This window comes from Lissotriton helveticus, chromosome 1_1, assembly GCF_964261635.1.
Source record: "Lissotriton helveticus chromosome 1_1, aLisHel1.1, whole genome shotgun sequence".
Lineage (NCBI taxonomy): Eukaryota > Metazoa > Chordata > Amphibia > Caudata > Salamandridae > Lissotriton > Lissotriton helveticus.
This window is the reverse complement of record NC_136057.1, coordinates 2,011,049,694-2,011,073,168: the sequence shown is the minus strand read 5'-3', so window position 1 is coordinate 2,011,073,168 and position 23,475 is coordinate 2,011,049,694. Positions and strand designations below refer to the sequence as shown.

At 39.7% G+C, this 23,475-nt stretch overlaps 1 protein-coding gene across 3 annotated transcripts in view; it reads left to right on the top strand.

The window, feature by feature from the left end:
• COL11A1 (collagen type XI alpha 1 chain) overlaps positions 1 to 23,475 on the top strand; it is a 393,245-nt gene that overhangs the window by 254,890 nt on the left and 114,880 nt on the right. For all 3 annotated transcript variants that reach the window (XM_078644690.1, XM_078644705.1, XM_078644698.1), the window contains 6 exons: positions 3,011 to 3,064; positions 5,116 to 5,169; positions 12,748 to 12,801; positions 15,031 to 15,138; positions 15,358 to 15,447; positions 16,220 to 16,273. In XM_078644690.1, coding sequence (XP_078500816.1) covers positions 3,011 to 3,064; positions 5,116 to 5,169; positions 12,748 to 12,801; positions 15,031 to 15,138; positions 15,358 to 15,447; positions 16,220 to 16,273 — 414 coding nt within the window. The remainder of the gene's footprint in view (positions 1 to 3,010; positions 3,065 to 5,115; positions 5,170 to 12,747; positions 12,802 to 15,030; positions 15,139 to 15,357; positions 15,448 to 16,219; positions 16,274 to 23,475) is intronic.

Here is a 23,475-nt window from a genome sequence, read left to right as displayed (position 1 = left end):
TATTGCAACATGTCCGCCTGTAGAAAGTAATGAAGGTAGGCAATTACAATAATATTAAACTAAATGAATTGAATTCAACCTTTTAATTTAAGGCTACACATATATACATATTAAATACATGAATATGAATTTATTCTAAAATATTTTAGTAACCATTTTTTAATTTAAAAATAAATAAAACAATTGTTTTAAATAATTAAACTGAGTGAAATTAATTCATGGCCATGGGTGTCTAGGCTTAGGAAAGGACTGGACCGCTGTAACTCCTGAGAAGATGTCTAATGTTACAGGCTTAAACATAGCAACCTAATAGTTTCCACATTTTGGCCTGAAACACTTGCAGCTTGGTAAATTGCAACACCCATTTAAAGCACTATTTTTACAGTTGTTACGGAAATGAGTATGTTAGAGAAAAAAGACAGTCAGATTTTTCACCCAAAACACGTAAAGTCAAGCTTGCAATTTCTTGGTAAGAAAGACATAGTAAAGAACGGGGCATGCACATTTTGTGGCATCAAAATCACATTATGCCCATTTTAAGGGCAACATTAGGAAATTTCATTATTTATTGCACCCAATAAGTAATGAAACTCAGGATATAGTTATTTATTGGATGCAATAAATAAAAAAAGTAATTGCAATAGAATCATATTTGAGGCGAATTATATTCTGCTGGTGGTATTTATCACTTCCAGTGAAGTCATTAGGGTGAAGCTGTGGGTAATTTCAAAAGGTTAGATTGTACATATGTTGCACATATACCGAGTACAAGCAAATACAATTTCTACACAAAACACGATACAATTAAATGAATGTACATTCAGATGTTAAGTAATAAAGAGATGTAACTGTGAGCCCAGAGAGGATGCATTCTGACAATGTGGCATTGAGACACTGTACCACACAAAACATTAAAAATGCCTCTCTGCTTGCATAATCCAAATAGGCCTAGGTAACTAATGCTTTATGAACCACTAGATGCTAAAATAAACGGACTCTTTAGGTAATGTTGGTGGCAGAAGCCATGTTGTACACAGTGACCACTTGCAACCTATCCCGTTGCTCAGACAAAGACTTAGGAGCTTACACCAGACGCAAACCTTACTGAGAAAGTGATACAGACTGCCAGTGGGTTTAATGTCACGTGTTGCCACGGTGTATCAGAGAGTATGTGGCACCCTCGTTCTTCTTGAATACTCTGCTCACTATATACTTCAATGTGTCATCTATCCATCACTTCTGGGTGTAAAGCAGCACTGAGAAAATACAATGATAGATTACAAACTGTGAGCGTTAGCTAGACTTAAAAGATAGACTATGTAATGTCTTACCAACGGAGAGCAAAATGTACCCATTTGAACAAGAGAACACACTACCTATTGCTTTAAAGAACAAAACTCCTCTGCAAGGAATAGCACGTCCACACGCACCTGCCCCACAGCTCAACTGTTAATAGCTTAGGTGGCCTTCTGGATTGGCCAGTCAAAATCAGGAATGTCCCCAATGGAATTCAACTGAGCTGTGCAGGTGCCGGCAAGGGAGGGGACAAAGAGAAGACATGATTAAAACGAATAGCCAGTCTCCTGCTCACTTGCTTGTGGTGATGCTGAGCAGTTGGCACTTTGTTACAGCAGAGGTCTTTAGAAGCCATACCAAAAGGGGTATAGTGGAGGTACGGAAAGTTATATGTCACTGCTAAAGCCTCGGTTTGGGAGAGAGCTTGTGACCACAGTTTCATAGCGAAATGCAGGACGACCAGTTACATTCAATCTACACGTTTTCCATGCAGTCGTTGGTGTTGCTGTACATTTTTACACTAACATAGCACATTGGCTATAATTAAACGTAATTTAAGATATTAATTACATAAAATACGGCACGGGAACAGCCACTGAGAGAAATTATAAAAAGACTGCCAGTCGTATTCACATTTCTTGAGAGAATGCATTGTCATGCTTGAGTTTTACAGCACCCACCTAATTTTAAGTGCAGCCCAAATTTTACAATTTGGCACAATGCCACCTAAAAAGAATTTCGATCATGGGAAATTAAGCAATACAATTATTTTCCAATGTTTACCGAGCACTGCAGATGTTATGGTTGTGGTAGGCAAAGTCATTAGCACCCGAATGAAATTTGTTTAACCTCTTTCCTTTGCCTTTGACCCAGTTGCCTTCTTGAAGTCAAATGTATAATGCTTAATATCACCCTATAGACCAATAGAGCAGAGCAATTCCTGAATTCATTGCTAATTGGGATCCAGATGTATTCAACATGGATTCCGTCTCTCCTAAATGCAGCTGAATATGTTGTTAATTATTTGGGATGTAAATAGCAATTTAATATTTATCGTATTGGTAATCAGCACATTAGTAATAGTCCTCATGAACAAATTGAAGCCAGATATGTTCCAATATTAGTTATGTCCATGGTACTTGTTATGGAATGTAAAATCGCTGTGAAATATGCACTGCAATATCACAAGGTTACTCCTATATACGACGAGAACGAACTGCAGTTTCATCTGTTCTTGAAAACCAACATTTTGTCTTACAGAGCTGAAGAAGTACACACAATGCATTCCATTCATCAATTTGGTTGTTGGTAGCTTGGGATATTTCCCCACTGCACACTTTAAAACATGTGCACTACATGTCATGGCCATTCATAAGTTTGCTTGGCAAAACAACTAAATTAGGGTTGGCGCTTACACTAATCGAGTATATTATATGCTTCTATATTACCGCTCTGCCACGTCATTGCTGTTGTTTGCTTTTATGGGATTATTTCTATGCTACATGCTGGCGGTCCAATAATTGACAGTTCTTAAACTGTGCAACATGCTTGTTTGCTGTGCGGCATTAAGCATAACCATCATGCATTTTAGTAATAGCAATTGCTGACAAAGCAGCATGTTAAATGTATGGTCATATTTCAGTCCCCAAAGTACACTGTCAATGTATATATGATGCCAACTGCGTCCTTAACTTTCCATATGTTTGTATTTTAGGGACCTCAAGGGCCTCAGGGCCCCGTTGGCTTTCCTGGACCGAAGGGCCCCCCTGTAAGTATATAGCACTATTCGCTTTTATTGAATGACTCCAATCCGACAACACCATGTGAAAAATTTCAGATGAATTGTCCAGGAACTTTATAGATGGTTTAATGAATTCGAAATAAAGCAAGCCTTTTTGATTAGTTTACTATTTAACTGAAGGCAAGCCCAATGTGTTTAGTCGTTTGAGGTATCAGAGCAAGAACTCTTTCATGTGACCAAACCCAGGGTACGAAACCTACAGAGAAAATAAATAAATGTTTGGTCATTATTTTCCTTGGTGAATGTTATTAGAGAGAATCTGAAGAATTGGCAGGCAGGACGATACCGTAAGAGCGGTGGGGCAGGGCGAGGGCGGGGCAAGGCGGGAGGGGATTAAACAGACGGCAGGAAAAGTAAAATAAATAAGTAAATAATTACCTTGCGCCCGCCGCATCGCCGACTCGGCGATGCGACGAGTGCAAGGTAAGTGGTTTTATTTATTTATTTATTTACATTTTCCTATCCTGTTGTCTGTCGACTTCCTTCGCCCCATCCCGCCTCGCCCCACCACTCTTACCTGTATCGGCTGCGTCTGGTTCAATGTATGAACCACCAATCCTATGTTCAGAGCACCTTCAGGATGTTTTGGGATTGTGAGAGAGGGCAAGAGAAACTTATTTGAACTGAAAGACAAAGTAGGTAAGAACGTAAAAAAGAGCAGTCTACGGTAAACTACAGTAAACAATGGGCTGTCAGGCTCTATCTGTAAAATATTGTGGCCCAGATTTACTTAACGGGAAAGTAACACAGCACAGTAACTAATGATGCTGTGCTGCATTGCATGAAAGGGAGAGAGGAGAACACCACCACATCTACTAAGGAGCTGCACCGTTTTCTTCTATGCCTGTGCTTGGGCACTTTAGGCTGCCATGCACCAACACACACACCCTTGCATCATAGTCCAAGGATGTGTGAGTTCTGTAAGGAATAGTTTTTGTACTGGAAGGGGACCCTTTCAGTGCAAAAACTATCTTTTAACACTTTTCCTACTTTGAATGTGCATTGTACGATGCAGTGTGCGTGCAAAGTAGGAAAAGCGAGGAGGGACTCATTGTGTCTGCTTCAAGGATGCGTATGATTTTCATGCAAAGCACTATCTTTGATTGTTAGTAGATAAGGATATGCATCAAAACACATGGGTGGTTGGATTGGAACACTCATGCCACACCCATGGAATGCCCCCTTGACGCAATTTAACCCAAGGCAGAGCATTGTGCAATGTTGCATTACTTTGGAAGCAATCCAACATAAATCCTAATTTGCATTGGGGAGTAAATCCCCACATAACACTTTACCATGTGTTTTGTTGCTGAAGTAATGCACGTAAGTAATGCAAGCCCAGCACAATGTGTTAGCAAATCTGGGCATGTGAAATTTAACTCATGGTTACCTAAAGGAAGTTTAACTATTGTCACAAACTGAAGTAATGTTATTTCTAGAATAATAGCTTGCGGCACAGAGAGATGAGGACCAGATACTCCTTTGAGAAGAAATGTATTTTATGACAATATAAACTATAATTCCAAGGCTCATCACAGGGCTCAAACAAATGTAAGATCCGCTTAAAAGAGCTTGGGTCAAATGTCCAGCCTAATGATCATGTCTGCCATTGTGGATAAAGTTCTGCATGCAGAAATGGTTATATATTTCAGTGTTTCTGAATTTGTTAGATTTTTCCAGCTTACGACAATACTCCTGGAATTCTTTCTGAATTACAAGCAAGTCAGGTATATGCTCCCATTGTAAGAGTAACCGCAGCTGGACCAGATTTCTTAGTTTTTTTCTCGGGCCCATCGAGAATCTGTTAATAAATTCTGTTGTCCTCAAAACCCTGATGAAATTGGACCTTATATACAACGTTACCAGACTGAAACGTGAATTGAAAACATTGCATGGTGTTCAGAGTAAATGAATTCATGTCTCAGAGTGAAACCTAATGCACGTATTTTTATCCTAATAGAGTGTCATTTTCTAGCCAGAATAGTACTGAGTAATTCTGTTTGTCTCTGTAATTTCAGGGACCACCTGGAAAGGATGGATTGCCTGGCCACCCCGGGCAGCGAGGAGAAACTGTAAGTATATCTATTCAAGCTTTGGGTTTAAGCTGTTGCACACCTGGTCGCCTCACTGAGGGGCTTCTTTTTGTAAACATTTATGCTCGGGTAGGAGAAGATGTTTCAAGGCTTTGGGCCCAGTATGGCAGCATAAAGAGATACATGTTTTCGTACCTGAGTTGATTTGTTTATCGAAAGCAGCCATCTTTTCAAGCTCAGCGGGGCAGGTGTCAAACAGCTTAATATTGTGCCTTGTCTGCAAGGTAAAAATCCTATTCATTGCGTGCCAGAATGAAAAGCCTGGTGCTTAGCATAAGAATGCGATGCAATTCAAAACAACAGCCTATTAAAGGAGGTGAAGGAGGCGTTTCAGCAAATGTACATTATCGCTTGCCCTTCTCGATGAGTGTCATATCACATTGGCGCAAAACGCAGCACTGCGTGCCAACACTGAGAGCCAAGACCCTATAAGCATGGTCCGGAGGGACCCAACAGGAAGGCTGAGCAGATTGTTCGCGTTTACTAGGTGGCATCTGTTGGAAGGCACAAGCCACTCCATGCTTTTGCCAGAAATTGCAGGCATAAGAAGCATTATATCCATTCTCGATTAAAAAGAGGGTTCAAGTAAACTCTTTATCAATGACATTGCTTTCCGGCATAAATAGTCATGCATTAAGCGCTCAGAGAAGGAACCTTTGATGTTGATGGCCATTTGAAAAATAAAAATAATATATTTTTTTTGCCTTTTATAATCTGACTGACTCTTCACCACATACAGAACAACTCGCATGTTCTAGTTCATTTTCTTAACTCCCAAAAAAAGATCAATGACAGAAAGGCATTGCTCTGTGGCCTGGCTAAAAGTTCTACATGCATTCAGGCCAGAGGACAATTTGTTTAGTTGCAGGTTACCATCTTTTGCAAGCAGAGTGTGTAAGCTAAACACCTACACAAAGGCAAATGCGTAGATAATTCGTCAATAGCACCAATAAGATCACAAAATGAAACTATGATTTATGAAAGATCAGTAATAGCGGCAAGTGCAACGTGAGCCCAAGGAAGTGATGACAACCTGTTATCAATTAGAGCGGCCACCACAATTTGCTAATTCATTTCCCCAAAGATCACTATGCAAAATGGGCTCATTTATTCCTAAGGTACAAGCCTTTTATGTTAAATACCATGCATTTCCTCTAACATTCATCTTTCAAAGTTCTGAACATCCTCATGCTTTTCCTCATTGTAAATAAATAACCATGCTCCCAAAAAACCTTTAATTTTCTGAAAGCATTTATCTTTTATCAAAAGGTGGAAATTTTTCCTCTTTATATTGTAAGACCGTATTGTTCCCTAAAGTCAGCTTCACCATGTCTTCAAATGGTGCACTTCCCACTTTTCAACTTCATATCCTAGTGCTACATTTCCTTTATTTGATGAAAAAGGTTCTTAGAAGCTGAAAAATAATTAACAACAAGGGGTGGTGATGGACAGAGTCTCTGAATTAAGCAGAAAACTCTCACCCAGTCAAGAGATCAGGGCTAGATCCAACACCGTTTTTTAGCTCACTGCATCATCCCAGTTTCAGAACCTGGCTGTATGCAAATTAGTCTGTTCCTGTCCCAGTGCATGATGGGAACAGGGCAAACCAAACTACAAAGCCAATTCTTACACTGGAAAGGAAACAAGCTACCGGGGACCGGTTTCTGGCATTTCAGCCTCTTCGGCCCGGTTTGCTTGAATCCTGATGGTGCAGTGAGCAAGGGACTCATGTCTGAGCATACCCTTCCACGCTTAGGGTGGACAAAATAATTAACAACAAGGGGTGGTGATGGACAGAGTCTCTGAACTAAGCAGAAAACTCTCACCCAGTCAAGAGATCAGGGCTAGATCCAACACCGTTTTTTAGCTCACTGCATCATCCCAGTTTCAGAACCTGGCTGTATGCAAATTAGTCTGTTCCTGTCCCAGTGCATGATGGGAACAGGGCAAACCAAACTACAAAGCCAATTCTTACACTGGAAAGGAAACAAGCTACCGGGGACCGGTTTCTGGCATTTCAGCCTCTTCGGCCCGGCTTGCTTGAATCCTGATGGTGCAGTGAGCAAGGGACTCATGTCTGAGCATACCCTTCCACGCTTAGGGTGGACAAAATAATTAACAACAAGGGGTGGTGATGGACAGAGTCTCTGAATTAAGCAGAAAACTCTCACCCAGTCAAGAGATCAGGGCTAGATCCAACACCGTTTTTTAGCTCACTGCATCATCCCAGTTTCAGAACCTGGCTGTATGCAAATTAGTCTGTTCCTGTCCCAGTGCATGATGGGAACAGGGCAAACCAAACTACAAAGCCAATTCTTACACTGGAAAGGAAACAAGCTACCGGGGACCGGTTTCTGGCATTTCAGCCTCTTCGGCCCGGCTTGCTTGAATCCTGATGGTGCAGTGAGCAAGGGACTCATGTCTGAGCATACCCTTCCACGCTTAGGGTGGACAAAATAATTAACAACAAGGGGTGGTGATGGACAGAGTCTCTGAATTAAGCAGAAAACTCTCACCCAGTCAATCCACCCTGATCTCTTGACTGGGTGAGAGTACTCTGCTTAATTCAGAGACTCTGTCCATCACCACCCCTTGTTGTAAATTAGAAGCTGAAAAATGGCTTGAAGAGGGAGCAAAATCAAGGCATGAATGCTTCCAGTTAATGGTCACAAATTCATGTAAAGCGTTATATAGTTAATTAGTATTTGATAATGCCCACAAATAAAGTGGCCATATGCCCTGAATGTGAATAGGATGCATTTATCTAAATTTACCTATCACTTCTCTCTCGTTCTAAAATTACTCAGTCTTGTAGTACTCGTTCCTGTTGTTGTTATAGCAACAGGAAACAGTACCACGAGACTGAGGATTCTTAGCACTAGGCAGAAGTGAAAGGTAAATTCAGATAAATACATCTTAATGAGAATTTCTCCGAATTCATCCTGTTAATTTCCCAAGAAAGAACAATGCCACAGAATGCTTGATAGATAACTATGTATTCATTTAAATAATAATACCATTTGTATTGCACCAAGGCACAACGACTCAAATCCACTTATGGGCGCATTGAGACAAATTAAATGTGGCCTAAGTTAAAATGAGTGGATATTGGTGATAATAGAGTTTTCTAAAGATTTCTGCCAGTTAAGGCCTGAACATGAAGTCAGTGTGTAATATAACAATGGCGTGTTAATACTTACTACTAAAATATACACTTCGAAGAAAGAAAAATAATGCAAATCCAGTCAGTGGCTTATCTATATACAGTAGTCCAAACATTATGGTGTATTCATATGAGAAATTAAAATAATTTTTAGTTTGGGATCAAATTCAACAACTATCTGAGAAATGTAGTGATTTATGGGTCTCTTGTACAAAGCCTTTTTGTGATTGCAAACCTTGCAATTTTCAAAACCACCAGGTTTGCAAATGGAAAGGGACTTTCTTTATTGATTAATGCCTTCTCATGAGTCATAAACGTTTGGACCCCTTCCCCTTTGAGAATCTTGAAAAAAATTGGCAGTAGTCCACTAGGAAACTTTTATTTTTTAAACAGAGTTCTGTTTCTTTCATGGAAAATATGCTGCATTAAAAATAAATCGCTATTTAAACATAATCTTAGTTATGGTGGTCTCCAGATCCTAGCAGGCCACCATCCTTGTGATTGTGGCCAATTGCAGAATGTCACAAAATGCTACCTGCTTGATGAATATTAGTTAGGCAGGTCGTTTTGCAACACTGTAGTTCAGTATTTTTGTGAATCAACTTAACTGAATATAGGTTGGTTCCTAAAATAAGACTGCGTTCGCAAAAACTCAGCGCGCAACTGAGGTCCTATGTTCGTGAGTAATTGTACTGTAAACCAAAGTGATAGCCCTGTCTTTAAAATTTGAATCGGAATACAGTCTGTCTTTGGAAATAATTGACAGAAGTTTATCAAGTTATACACAAGCAACCTTTGTATTCATTTGTGGTTCTCGTACTGAAATGAAACTTTGCTGTATTGATGTTCAGAAACAGCAGCAGTTGCTTATGAAGCCATCAGTGGGACATTCCTCAACCAGCCATGTGATATGACACTCATTCTGTTGCTGTCCGTTAGAAGGTCACTGTTTCTTTGGCTTTGAATACAACTAACCTCCACGCCATGCTTTATTTTATGCACAGCTGCCCCTAACACCCATTTTCACGTTATGCTTTTTTGCACTTTAGAATTATTATGACCTTTGCCTTTTTAGGAATTGTAAGCTCTCAGTGTGACTCTTTTGTTTAATCAACTCATCTATTTAAACTTTATTTCGGCTGCTTATGTCATTTCAATTGATTTAATAAACAATCAGAAAGGCTTTCTAGTGCATTGGTAGCTATGAATCTGTCCCGTAAAGTTGTTCATTTAGTCTTTAGTGGAATGTAGGCTGTTAGGAAAAATCTTTCAATAACAGAGCTTTATTGTTTCAAAAACAGTATTCTCATGTCTTCAATAATGACAATGCCTTCTTTTGCAATATATGATACTTCAGGTTTAGGAGAGTGGCAAGCCCCTCCAGAGATTTTAGACATTATTTTGTGTGTCACACGACTATGAAATGTGCACTTCATATCACATGCCTCCCTATTAATAGACATAAAAGACAAACTGAAATGTCTCAAAGAGACAAGAAGGAAGGTGAATGTTGGGATGGTCTTTTTATGTTAATATGTGTGCATTATTCTTAAAACGCCCCAAAAAACTCAGTAAAATGTCTGACACTACAGCAATGCACCAGATATTCTGGTGACTTAAGTTTTGTGCAAACATGTTGCAGACCTATTAGTGGTGAAGTACTCCACAAATATATGATAATGATGGTCAACTTCATATAATATCAAGCACCATACCTTTGAGCTGTTTTATTAGATGACAATGAAAACTAGATGTTAGACAGACACATTGACAGTGACCAAATATTCATATTTCTTTTGTTTAATCAAATCTGGCTCAGAGTCTTTGTTCAGCGGTCTGCTGTTGATCAAAGTTGACTAAACAAGAGGATTTCTTTTAATTGTTTAGAACAATATTTATGCAATTTTAATAGGTTATATAGATCAACGAGACCAGTCAATGCAGCATATAATTACTACTGCATTAGAAACACTGATATTTATCTGATTTAAGGCAGAATCAGTCTAAAATAGAAATTTGCAGTTTATCACCTGCGAGATACAGTTGGACGCAAGTTCCTATCAAACGGAACCAAAGGAAAAATGCTTGAGGACCTGAGTCTGTTTTCTCTACATAGCACTTCTCAGAAACACTCTCAAGCCTTGTAGTCAACATTTGAGAGTGGACTGGAGCTTAATAAAACACCATCAATACATTTAAATGTTTGAGATTTTTGCTTTCTTGAAAGTTTACCAAGGGTTAGTGTATCGGGAATAATGCATATCTTGCCCTATCTTAGATTAGCCTAAACTGGCATATTTCTCATGGCATACTTAGAATAATATATCTGCCTGAGGAATCATGTTTTCTTTCACAACAAAGGAATGAGTCTGTGTTTCGCCCTTTTGCAGACCCCATCATTATTCATAATGCAATCCTTCTTGTATTAAATATGCTATGTTCATGATGCAAATGTTAAAATATGAATGCTTTTTCACATTTAAACGATTTGTATCCTATTGAAATGTTAACAGATTGAGTTTATTGCTTTTAATTACTAATTGAGGTATCTGCTTCTACTTATAAAGAAAATGTTAGTAGCTATTCACGTAAACATTCACAGTTTAACTTCTGCTCCATTGCATACCTGCTGCTACTCTAACCTGATTACTTCCAGCCAGATTAAACGCTTCAGCTTTGCCGGAGCTATTCATGCTTCAGCTTCTTCTGTGTAATGTACAGTATCAATGTTACTTGTCTCTACTTCCTGACTGGTAAGTATAAGGAATCCCTTCTGACAGCAAAACCACCTGTATGTTACATTATGCAAGTTATTCAGGCACTTGCTTGTAAATACTCACATAATAAAGTCTAAACAAATTAAGTTCATGCATGGATAGGTAATGCTGAGGAGTCTGGCAACTACTGAGTAAAATGAAAGTCCAAACAGTGAAAATACTATATCCTAAAATGATTGAAATGGTTTATTCATTCTTTCTCAATAAATTACACGGGGATTTATTCGAGTAACAGATTCTTATGCAGCTCTAATCGATAAAGCATAGGCCCAACCTTAAACATGACAAGACACTAATCATATGTTATTTGCAATTTACTATTTATGTGTGCAATATACCAGTTCCACCCATCACATATCTTAGACAGGTAAGTTATGTGCATATTTAAATAGTTAGAGTAAGGCACAAAATTTGTTGAGCATAGGTTTATGGCGTTCTTCAGCATTTGCAAAGAAGTGTGGCCTTAATTTACGGAGGTAGTACAAAGTCTAATCTACCTTTTTTCAAACTTATGCTAACAAAGAAAAGCAAAATAACACACCCTGCCCCAAGCTATGGTGATCAGGAAAATTTTACTTTACCTATCCCTAACATTCGGAGTATGTTGGTACAACCCGCCAATGTCTTGCCACTCTACAAAATAATCTTACTTGTATGTTTGAAGGGAGTCCATCCCTCTGTGTAAATTGTAGCAATGGAAAAATTGTTTAACCTTACATTGATTAAATCCCCTCGTCTTTACATTCCTGGTGTACCCAAATTCTAGTCACCTTTTCCCAAAGAAGAAATTCCAACTTAATGAGGGTCTCTTTATAATTCTTCCATCCATTTGTTGACTTTCATTTGAACCTTTTCCAATTCCTGAACACCTGTTTTCATATATGATGCCTGAACTATTACACAACATGGTAAATGTTTATGTGGCAGTTCAACATTTCTCCTCCAGCTCTACCTTCCATGCATGACCTGCACTGTTTGTTTTCTGAACATCTGTTATTGACATTGTGTAAAGATTACTTATATTATTCATATCAATGATTTAATGTGTGACTGAAATGTATGGCAGTGAATAATATAAGATCTAGAAACTTTTAAGAGACTAATGCTGAAGCGAAAATCATTTATAGAAATGAATTTTTCAATTCCTGGTGATTTAAATTCCCCTAGTGAGTCTATTTTGTTTTTTGTTGATTAGATGTATAGAGTTTTATATAGGCATAACGTTGCCTTAGAGGACTGTGTGGTAGATGCAGGAGAGGATGAAATGACGCAACATGATACTGTTACTTTCTCTGTACATACTCATTAACATTGAAAAAGCATGACTGTTGGGCAACATGCAAAGGATGTGCTTTTGAAAATCCCATTTCAACATATTAGATTATTTTCATTGCTTATTACCACACATGTATCGTGTGTTATTTATTGTTCAAAGAAGTTTAATAGCATACAATGATATTTCTTTTTAGTATACTTGAGCTGAAGTATATGTTTATATGTTTGACATTTGATATGGGGTTCAGAGGAGCTGATTCATCTAAATTACATTTTAATTTATTAAATGTACTACTTAATTGTAACTAATTCTGACTATTCTTGATGTTTTTCAACCTCCAGGGTTTCCAAGGCAAAACTGGCCCTCCAGGCCCAGGTGGTGTCGTTGGTCCACAGGTACGATTTTCATCAATTCCTAGCCAGTATGATGTGTGTGTCTATAATTATTCAAAATATATTTCAAACATCAAAGTTGTGGTACAGTCAAGCTTATTTACATTCTATGGTGCTTTCTGATTTCTATTCCAGAATTTATGTGCAAGTGTCTAAAACTGCTTTTTGCAGGTCTGAGCCACTGAAAAAGACTGATTGTATGAACTGGACACTTATGATTTTTTTTAAATAAAGTTACCCTTTTTGATTATCAAAAATCCCTAAGGGTCCACACATAAAAGAATGCAATCCTTGATTAAAGTTAACTTGCATAACCTTAACTCTAAATTAGTGTGTGTTCCACTCATGGAAAGTGTAGTAGTTTACAGTTTGTAATGAAATTACGGGTGCTCAAAGCTAAATCCTTGGCCAAAGTCATTGTGTAGAGGTAGCAAATTTTCCCGTTTGTGAAATCTGTCAAATTTTCTGACTTTGCCAGAATTCACCTGAGACAAAGTTTAGGTCACCCATCCATCTGTTGGTGATGACCACCACTTTCAGGATGTTTTAGTCATTAAGGGCAGCACATTCTATTGATATAGACAAAGCAGTGTGTGTGGAGCCTGAATAGTGCTACAAGCATGGGAAATGTCCTTTTGCACTACCATCCTGGGCTTTAACTAGTCCTGATGGCATTGACTAAACAAACCTGTCACTCAGGAGCATTGTGATCGTGAACATTATGGACTGGGGGAATTCTTCAAAATGGCTACTGATCAGTAGTGAAGGTTTATCTACTGCTACCTGTAGCCCAAAATAAGAGTCAGTACAGTTTACCTTATCAAAAAAGGGCACTAAAGCACTTCTCTTCTGTTAAAACATCTCAAGCTTTACCATTGATAAACTTTAAATAAAGTTGCACGTCAGCAGAATTTCTAACTGGGCACACTCTCAAATAGTTTGCAGCGGTGTCTTAAATCTTTCTTTTTTTCACTTGGAAAGTATTTCCAAGGTGAGAGATCCCGTCCTGTATACCACCAAAATGAGATTATTCAAATATACATCAGTCTTTTCCATATGTTTTTATAGGAAATGGCAATTAACATATTAACTGTTTTTAATTGTTCCAACTAATGTCAACTTTTATATGAAAAGGGGCATTAGGTTTTTAAAATTATTTTAAAGCAAGCCTGTGACACGCTAGATCAAGCAATTCCAAGATGTATATTGAAACTAGTGAGTTTTTACTACTCACCTTGGTAGATATTGCACTGCCTCTTCGATACATGCTGTATTCAGGATATGGGCATTCAACACGCTAAGTGCTTCGGGTTGGTTAGTGGTCCTGCCTTTCTAAATTCCTTGACTCTGGAGGGTCAATACTGTCCATCTGTCCCACCTTTGGGGGCCTGGTTCCCTCCCAGTGAACATCACCAATTGTCTTTTTTTTTCGGTTGGCCTTCTCTGGCCAGCTGTTGCCTCCTTCTCGCACCCCCTTCCTCTTGTCATTGCTGCCGTACTTCCTGCAGCATGCTCCACCCCCTTGCACGACACTGCATTGACTTTTGTGACAAAGGTGGCACGCCGCCCTTTAGATTGAAGCAGCTAAAGCTGAAGCATGGCGTGACAGACGCTGTATTTCTCTTCCCTTTATTTACTTTTATAGGAATGGGGCATGCTGCACTTTAGCTTTAAACATATAAAGCTAAAGCATGACGTGCCACAATTGCTACAATAGTAAATAATCCCCCAAAAGTGCAGCTGCACAACTTGTTTTTTCTATTTATTGACTTTTTTAGCAACAGCGGCACGCCGCACAGTAAGTTTAAACATCTGAAACCTAAAGCGTGGCGTACCGCCATTGCTACAAAAGTAAATTAAAAAAAATACAAAGGGAGACGGACACCATATTTATTTTACATTTGCAAACCAATAGCTCAACATGTAATTAATGCGAGACCTATGGTATTGTGATTGCTTGTTTTATTACTTTGTACAGGATACCACATGTTACCTAGTGTTGTGCATCACATTACATATAATTGTGTGGGGTGCAATGTCAGATGACGGAATCTACTTAACGAATTTTAGTTAGTGCCTATTTGTTGACAGACATAATTGTTTGTGCACTATTTGTATTTTCTATTTTTCAGCTTGGAAATAGACAATGAGTATTAAAGCACTGTATTTTACCCTCACTAGCAATCTCTGTCAGACCAGATATTGACTACTGATTATGTTTTTTGTGTTTAGGGCCCTACTGGGGAAACTGGCCCAATTGGTGAAAGAGGCCATCCAGGTCCTCCCGGCCCACCTGGTGAACAAGGTCTGCCCGGTTCTGCAGGAAAGGAAGGAGCAAAGGTAGGGTTTTAAATAGTATACAGAATGACATAAAATTGTCTTGTTTCTTATTTAATTTACATTGTATCAATTATTTTCACTAGAAGGTGCTTTGGAATATTATCCTGCTGTTATCACTTAATTTAACAAAAAACAGGATAATACATTTCAATATTAATCTCTTGTACTGATGACTTGTTGAAATATCCTCTCATAACCATATTGTCATCATTCCCACAGGGAGATCCAGGTCCTCAAGGTGTATCTGGAAAAGATGGACCTGCTGGACTCCGTGGTTTCCCAGGAGAAAGAGGTCTCCCAGGCGCTCAGGTACAGACATGTTTGAATGCTTTCTCCCTCACAGAATCCTTACCTCTACTGACATTTATATATGTGCTTTTCAGTGAATCAGTATTTTGCTCCATAAACAAAAAAAGAGAGTTTTGTTTTGTTAACACAACTGCTGTTACCAAAAAAGACCTCTTTTAAATCAGCCACATGAAAGACTGTATTTAAGTAATGGTAAATACTTTGTCTTAAAATTAGTTTCCAGCAATGCTTATCAAAGAAACATATTCTGAATCTTGCTATAATATTGAAAGTATGCCCATCCAGATTTTGAGACAAATTTGTCATTCTGAGTTACCCACAAATGTATTACCTGAAATTAGTTATCAAAACAGTTTAGAAAGTATAATATTCTGGTGTTTACCAGTTTGTAGCGTTGAAAGTCTATGTTATTGTCATTCTGACATCTAGAATTTGGATTCAGACTCAAGAATTTGCAGGCGTAATAACTTATCTCTATATAAATGGAAAAGCTAATATTTTTTGCTCACATTTCTGTCCCTCTAAGAATGAGGGGCTGATAGTCGAAGTTCCTGAGGAGACCCAGCATAATACTGCATATTTTTCTTTAGGATTGTCTGAAAACTCAAGATATATATATATATATATATATATACATATACATATATTAGTTTAACGTGTGTTCTGAACATTAATGATCAAAATGTTTTCAAACAATATAAAGTACAGTATATTTAATCAAAATGTACAGAAACTGCTTAATTCCAATGTGTAAATTCAATTCACTTTGTAGGGTGCTGCTGGACTCAAAGGAGGAGAAGGCCCACAGGGTCCCTCTGGCCCACTCGTAAGTAATCACATCATTCTTTGTTGCCCCAAAACCATGTTTTTTTCACCATTTTCTCACATTGTAGTTCTCATAAAGTTTTATAAAACAGCATGTTAATGTTTACATGTTTTTAAAAAGCAGCCTCCCTATTCCTGTGTACTGCAAAATCAACAAGGTGATGAAAGAAATGCTTTAATTAATCCCAGCCACTGACAATTGATTACAGCCTCATTCCAGACTATCATTTTTTCACCCACTCTAGACAGCCTTTTGCTACTCAGTCTTGGTCATGCTCCAAATGAAAGAGTCCTGGATGGGGAGGTTACCCAAGTAATTACCAGTGGCTGAGATGAATTCAAGCATTTCATCCATCACTTTTTAGGTCTTACCTAAGACAGCTCATTCGCTGTCATTTTTAAGATATTTTGTTACTTATAGGGGACTTCGAGGCCTCCAATTGCTGGCATTGGTTGGCTTCATTCTCACTCTCATTTGCTTGTTTTTCACATGTTGGTGTGTGCGGCATTCAATTTGTGTGTTTTGTACTCCCCATAGAGCATGAGCAAAGCACTTCTGACATTCCTCTGCTCCCTTACTTGGGCACTACATGTTTTCTTTTTGTTTAGGCACTCAACTAGAGTACATGTCTTTTCTTGCACTCTCCATTGTGCACTCTCTTTCAGTGCTGGACCCACCCCGCCCTCTATTTTTCTTCACCCTCCAAGTTGCATCGCCCTCCGTATTGCTTGTCCCCTCACATCCTCCATTTGTGTTGCTTTGCCCTTCCTCTCTCCTATTTGTAGCTTTGCACATGACCGCCGTCCCACTTTGTGGCTTCCTGACCCCTTCATGTTGCATCCCCCTACCCACCCTGCTATTTTTTCACCAATCCACTCAGATCCAGAAACAAAATGAAGAAAAGGGCTTGCATTATACTGTGTGTGTTCATAAAAAAAAGACTGCAGGTCATATCCTCAACACTTTTTTTTTAATTTTAAAGCCTTGCTATGATAGACAGCTGGCTAGAAATATTTAAAAAGCCAATATGTCCTAAGGGTGAGACATATTGGCTTTGCCAGTGCTTGTTTGTATTTAGCTGCTTTGTGTGTCAACACTTTAGTAATAATTTGCCCTCATTCTCAGCGGCCTGTTGCCACTTTGGACCAAAACAGGCATTTCTACAAAGATAATTTTTCGAAGTAATTCAGTAACTTTGCACATGTTAATCACCAACAGTGAAATAACTACAGGTTTTTTCGGGCCTGAACTTGCAATGTCAAAACTGAAGTAATACGTCTATGGAAACTGGTCCAGAATACATTAATGAAATGCGTAAATTAAAGTGAAGCCGTCCATTTCATATGGTAGTCCCCAATTTAATAAAGAATGCCAAGGGTCTACTTGTAATCCAATACTAAATTCCATCCTGGATCTACTGTTGATTAATTGTTCCTTCTTCAGATTCTTTTCTCATCCTGGTTGTTATTTTCTCCACTTACTACTATGTCATAACAGTAACTATTGTTTAACCATTCCTTTTTATTTTTTTATTTTTTATTGAAATCAGACATGATACAGTAGGATATCTTGGTAAGGAAAACTATACAGTAGATATACTTATATAAAAAACAAGAAAAGAAAACATAAAATTCTAGCATTATCATTTCATTGACATTCATTATGGGCATAATACAATCTTTTCTTTTATCCAACCCCTTGTCTATTTTGTTCCTCCATCCAAACACTAAGTGGTTTCCAGATTTTCAAACCTTTCTTCATAGCTTTTAGCCCTAATTTCCTGCCGCCCAATAAATATTAACCGGTTTAGCCACTGAAAGTATGTTGGTAGTTCAGAGTCCTTCCATACAGTGGCAATCAGGAGACGTGCTATTGATAGAGTTAAAAACACAAAATCCCTTTATAGTACATCAAATTGCAACCTTGCATCATAGCCCAATAACATTAACGTAGAGGAGATCTTAACATTTCTCCCCAATGTCTGTACCATAAACGACTCAATCCCCGTTTTTTAGTTGTCTAATTTTGCACAAGAATAAAACATGTGTATCATGTCAGCTGGTCCGTTTTGACATCTAGGGCAACAATCCGATTCTCTTTTTCCCCATTTAAAGAGTTTTGACGGCACATAGTATAAGCTGTTGAGCCTTTAAGTTAGATGACATAAAAACATCTTTACCCATCTCCAGCACCTTATCTATACCAACATCCTCATCACTTAATTTACTTGACCAGTTTAGTTCTGTTCTTTCCAGATCATTGGGCGTGGAATTTAAGAGCTCCTGATTGAAATCTTTTATTCTATTCTCAGAATTACTCATGAGTTGGAGTATTGGTACTGACCCAGAGCTGATACTCTCTTTTGAAATACCTCTTATGCAGTTCCTAATTTGTAGATATTTAAAACACGAATCACTTTGTAGGCCAAATTTCTGTGCAATTTCTATAAACGTTACCATTTCTTGATTTGAATACACATCTGTCAGCATTACAATTCCCTTTTCCTCCCACTTTCTGGACATATCGTCATATATAATTGAGCGCAAGAGGTCAGAATGCCAAAGTGATGAATATTTGGTAAACCGGTTTATCATACAGATTTTCCTTACCTTTCTCCAAATTTTAATTACACAGTCGATACATTTGTAGCCCTTCTTTTGGTGTTTTATCAAATCATCTTGACGTTGAAATATTCCGCCTGCGACTTCCCCAATCGCCAATTGATAGATGCTTGGCACTTCAATCCTATCATTTTGCCTATTTTTATGATAATACAGAATACCTAAATGTTGTAGGGCCGTAGCCCAATAATATAGCTGTATATTAGGAGCATTCTAGCCTGCCCGATCAATCGGTTGAATCAAATATTTCTAAGCCTGTCGAGTTTTCTGATAGCTCCAAATAAAATTAGTAAACATCCCCTCTATTTTCCGTATCTTTTTTACCATTAATACTAATTGGATGGCACAAATTAAATATAGAATTTTAGCAACGATTTTCATTTTAATTACATTTATCCTGCCGATTATTGTGAGATTTAAATGGACTAGTTGTTTCAGCTCTCTATTGATTGAACCCATCACTGGATCAATATTTATTGTCCAGATATCACCAACTTTCGCTGTTAATCTGACTCCTAGATATGTTGCTGATTCCTTCACCCAAGAATCTTGTAATATACAGTGAGGGGAGCAGATAAGTTGCGTCTTTGAGCTGTTTAGACTCACGTCTGACCATACCCATGCTCTCCATGCAACTGGAGTCAAGCTATCCTGGCTGATGAGGGCTGAAAGCCCAAAACCAGTCCTAGGATGATTGTTTACCGTCTAGGGAGGACCTGGCCTGGCAGTTCGGGCTGGACCAATTCCATTGGGCACAGTGTCAAGACTGATGTGGATATGGCTGGGTCCAAATTGGAATGGCATGGTGAGCAAAAAAACGATGGATTTATGCCCAGATCTCTGTACTTGGGTGAATGTATGACATTGTTCTGCATTCTGTCCATCAATTGTTCTTTTTGCATTTGTCACCCCGAGTGGAACGGGTATGCTCAGACGTGAGTCCTGTGCTCTCCATGCCACTGGAGTCAAGCTATCCTGGCTGATGAGGGCTGAAAGCCCGAAACCGGTCCTAGGATGCTTGTTTCCAGTCCAGGGAGGACCTGACCTGGCAGTTCGGGCTGGACTGTTCCCATTGGGCAAAGAGTCAAGACTGATTTGCATATGGCTGGGTCCAAACTAGAATGGCATGGTGAGTCTGTAATGCTATTTTGGTACAGTTTACAGAAAGACACATTAATCCCCTTTCTGCCCCCCTTTCTCATGTTCTCCTGTTTGTCCTTTACATTGCTCAGTAGGGCTCGGCTCTGGGCACTGTTAAGGGTTATCTTTCTGCAAGCTCCTCTTTTCTTTGGTTGCCTGACCAATCTTCCCTTTTTCAATCCACTATTGTACATAGATTTTTGAAGGGTAAGCACCATTTCCTACCTCTCTTTTTATTATGCCACGGAGGGACGTAATCTGGTACTGACATTCCTGAAGGGTGCTCTATTCGAGCCCTTACATAACTGTCCTCTTAGGCTCTTTACCATCAAGACGGACTTCCTGGTGGCAAAAACATCTGCCCAGAGGGTCATTGAGTTTCAGGCCTAGTCATCCAAGCCTCCTTATCTTAACGATTACCCAGACAAGCTGTTGCTTTATGCGAGAGATTCCTTTCTTCCGAAAGTGGTCACTCCATTTCATGTAGGCCAAACCATTGCTCTGCCCACTTTTTATGCTCCGCCTCATCCCTCCAAGGTGGAGGAACAACTTCACCATCTGGACCCAAACAGAGCAATGTCATTCTACCTTCACCACACAACAGAGTTCCTGGTGGATAATCAACTCTTTGTGGTGTATGTCGGAGCGAGGAAAGAGAGGGATCTACAGAAGAATGATGGATACTCCTCTTTATCAAAATCTGCTATGCATTGGCTAAGAAGCAGCCCCTGAATGTTTGCGTGCTCCTTGCATCAGAGCTAAAGCTGCCACAACTGCATTACCTTGAGGAGTTCTGGTCCTGGACATCACCCAGGCAGCAATGTGGATTTCCCTGCACATGTTTACCAAACACTACTCTCTGTACAGTCAGGTCTGTAGGAATTGGCACTTTGCTCATTCAGTCTTGCAGGCCCATTCAGTCTTCAAATGAAATTGGTCTGCAGACCCATCTCCAGGGAGGTAATCCTTGGATATCTATTCTAAGGTGGGAAAAGAGGGGAAAGTTCCAACTGAATGGAAAATTGCAGTGGTGAACCCTATTCGCAAGAATGCGGCTCTCCCGTGGACGGAACTTTCCAACCTCCGTCCCATCTCCCTTCTGCCATATTACAGCAAGATGGTCGAGAAGCATGTAAATGCACACCTGTCGAATTACATCGAGGCAGCGGGAGGCCTAGACCACTCGCAATCTGGTTTTAGGCCCAACCATAGCACCGAATCAGCCCTCCTGTCAGTGACAGATAACATCAGAATGTCACTGGACAGGGGGAGCTCAGTGATTCTGGTGCTATTGGACTTATCCGCTGCCTTCGATACGGTGTCGCATGAAATTCTTCTCGACCGTCTGAAGGGAGCGGGAGTAAGGGGGACCGCTCTTGCATGGCTTGAAAGCTTTCTTGAAGGCAGACAACAGGGTGTCAAACTAGGCCCCCATAAATCTGTCTGCAGGAAGCTTACCAAAGGTGTGCCACAGGGCTCATGCCTGAGCCCTACGTTATTTAACGTATATGTGGCCCCTCTGGCCGAGATTATTAGATCCTACGAGTTCTCACCAATTTCCTACGCTGACGATACTCAGCTGTTGTTTCCCTTTCAAACCATCACACCTGCAGTCATGCAATCCTTTCAAAATGGCATGAGGGCGGTAGCTGGTTGGATGGCCCAGAACTTCCTCCAGTGCAATGTGACCAAAACAGAGGTCATGTTGTTTGGAGGGGCCACCCTGCTATGGTCGCCGGATTGGTGGCCACTTGAGTTAGGACCTGTCCCATCGCCTAAACAGACCATCAAAAATTTGGGGGTACGACTGGACCAAAATCTGATTATGAAAGATCATGTCAGTCAGGTTGCGGGAACGTGTTTCCGCACAATTGGTCTCTTACGGCGTATCTTCCCTTTCCTACCGAACATCCATAGGAAAACGCTGGTACAGGCTCTGATTCTTGGGCGGGTAGACTACTGCAACAGTCTCCTTAGCTCCGCCAACCATGAACAACTATGCAGACTGCAGGTGGTGCAGAACACCGCGGCAAGACTCATCCTGAATGCTCCCCCTCGTACCCCTTCCCGTCCCCTCCTCTGCCACCTTCACTGGCTTCCAGTGCGACAGAGGGTGAGTTTTAAACTCTGCTGCATTATGCACAAGTGTATCTATGGGTCTGGTCCTAAATATTTAAAAGATATTTTTTTCCTTTACTCTCCCGGACGTGCTCTGCGATCCAGCAACACTATGCTGCTACATACACCAAAAGTTACCAGAGCTAGACAGGGAGGTCGAGCACCCTCCCTAAAAGGCCCCCTGCTGTGGAACTCTCTACCTACACAGCTGAGACTAATTTCCAATCTTTTCTCTTTTAGGAAGGAATTAAAAACTTTCCTATTTACATCTGGTTAATTTGACCTTTTCCTCTGTCATTCCCCTAATATGATCTATCCCTCTTACTCAGGAGCCACGCGCAGAGATATCCCTTCGGGGCTGATTCAGGCGCGTTATAAGAATATACATAAATAAATAAATAAGGTAAGGAATCTACAGCTAGAGGTTTCTATAAGATGAACACTTTACTTACCTTCGGTAGTGCCTTATCTGGTAGAGACTCTATCTAGCCACAGATTCCTTACTGACCCACCCATCTTTCCCACTCTGCGAACAGATTTCTAGGGACAGGGCTTTCCCCTTTCAGGGCCCTAGTTTTCCACACCATGGGTCAGTGTACTTCGTGGCTCTGCTGTTCTGGCATGGAAAATCACAAAAATATATCAGCCCGCACAGGTAGCTCCTATATAGGCACTGTGAACTTCACTTCCAGCGTGGACAATGCCAATAACAGCAGGGGGAGCTGAATAACACCATCTACTGGCACTCAGGGGTATTGCTCATGAAAAAGTTTCAGATTCATTCTGACTCCTGGCGATAATTCTAAGGTAAGGAATTTGCAGCTAGATAGAGTCTCTACCAGATAAGGCAATACCGAAGGTAAGTAACTTGTTCAATAATAACATGCATTGGCAAGCCAAAAGGTGAAGCCTATACAACTACACTTCATGAGCAATATCCTCAGTATAGACAACACATGCAGTAGGACTGTGCCATTAGAACCTGAACATCACAGATTACTGATTTCCAGAAAACTTCATACAGGAGCTTGAAAATCCAACTACAATATTTACTCTACAGCATTAAACATCCAGCATATGTCTAAATATAGTTTTTTTTTTACTATTTGGTGGATGTGGGTGTTGTCAACAATGTAATAGGGGAACATGTTCCACTGAAACAACAACCACCACCAGGTTCTTTAGCACTGCTGATGCCTGATGCGATACTCTAAGCATATCACTTCACTCTATGCCTCTCAACTCTAATCTGCACAAATCTATTTTATTCCAGTGCACTCTACCACACTCTATTATGTACCACTGCACTATACACCAGTCCAG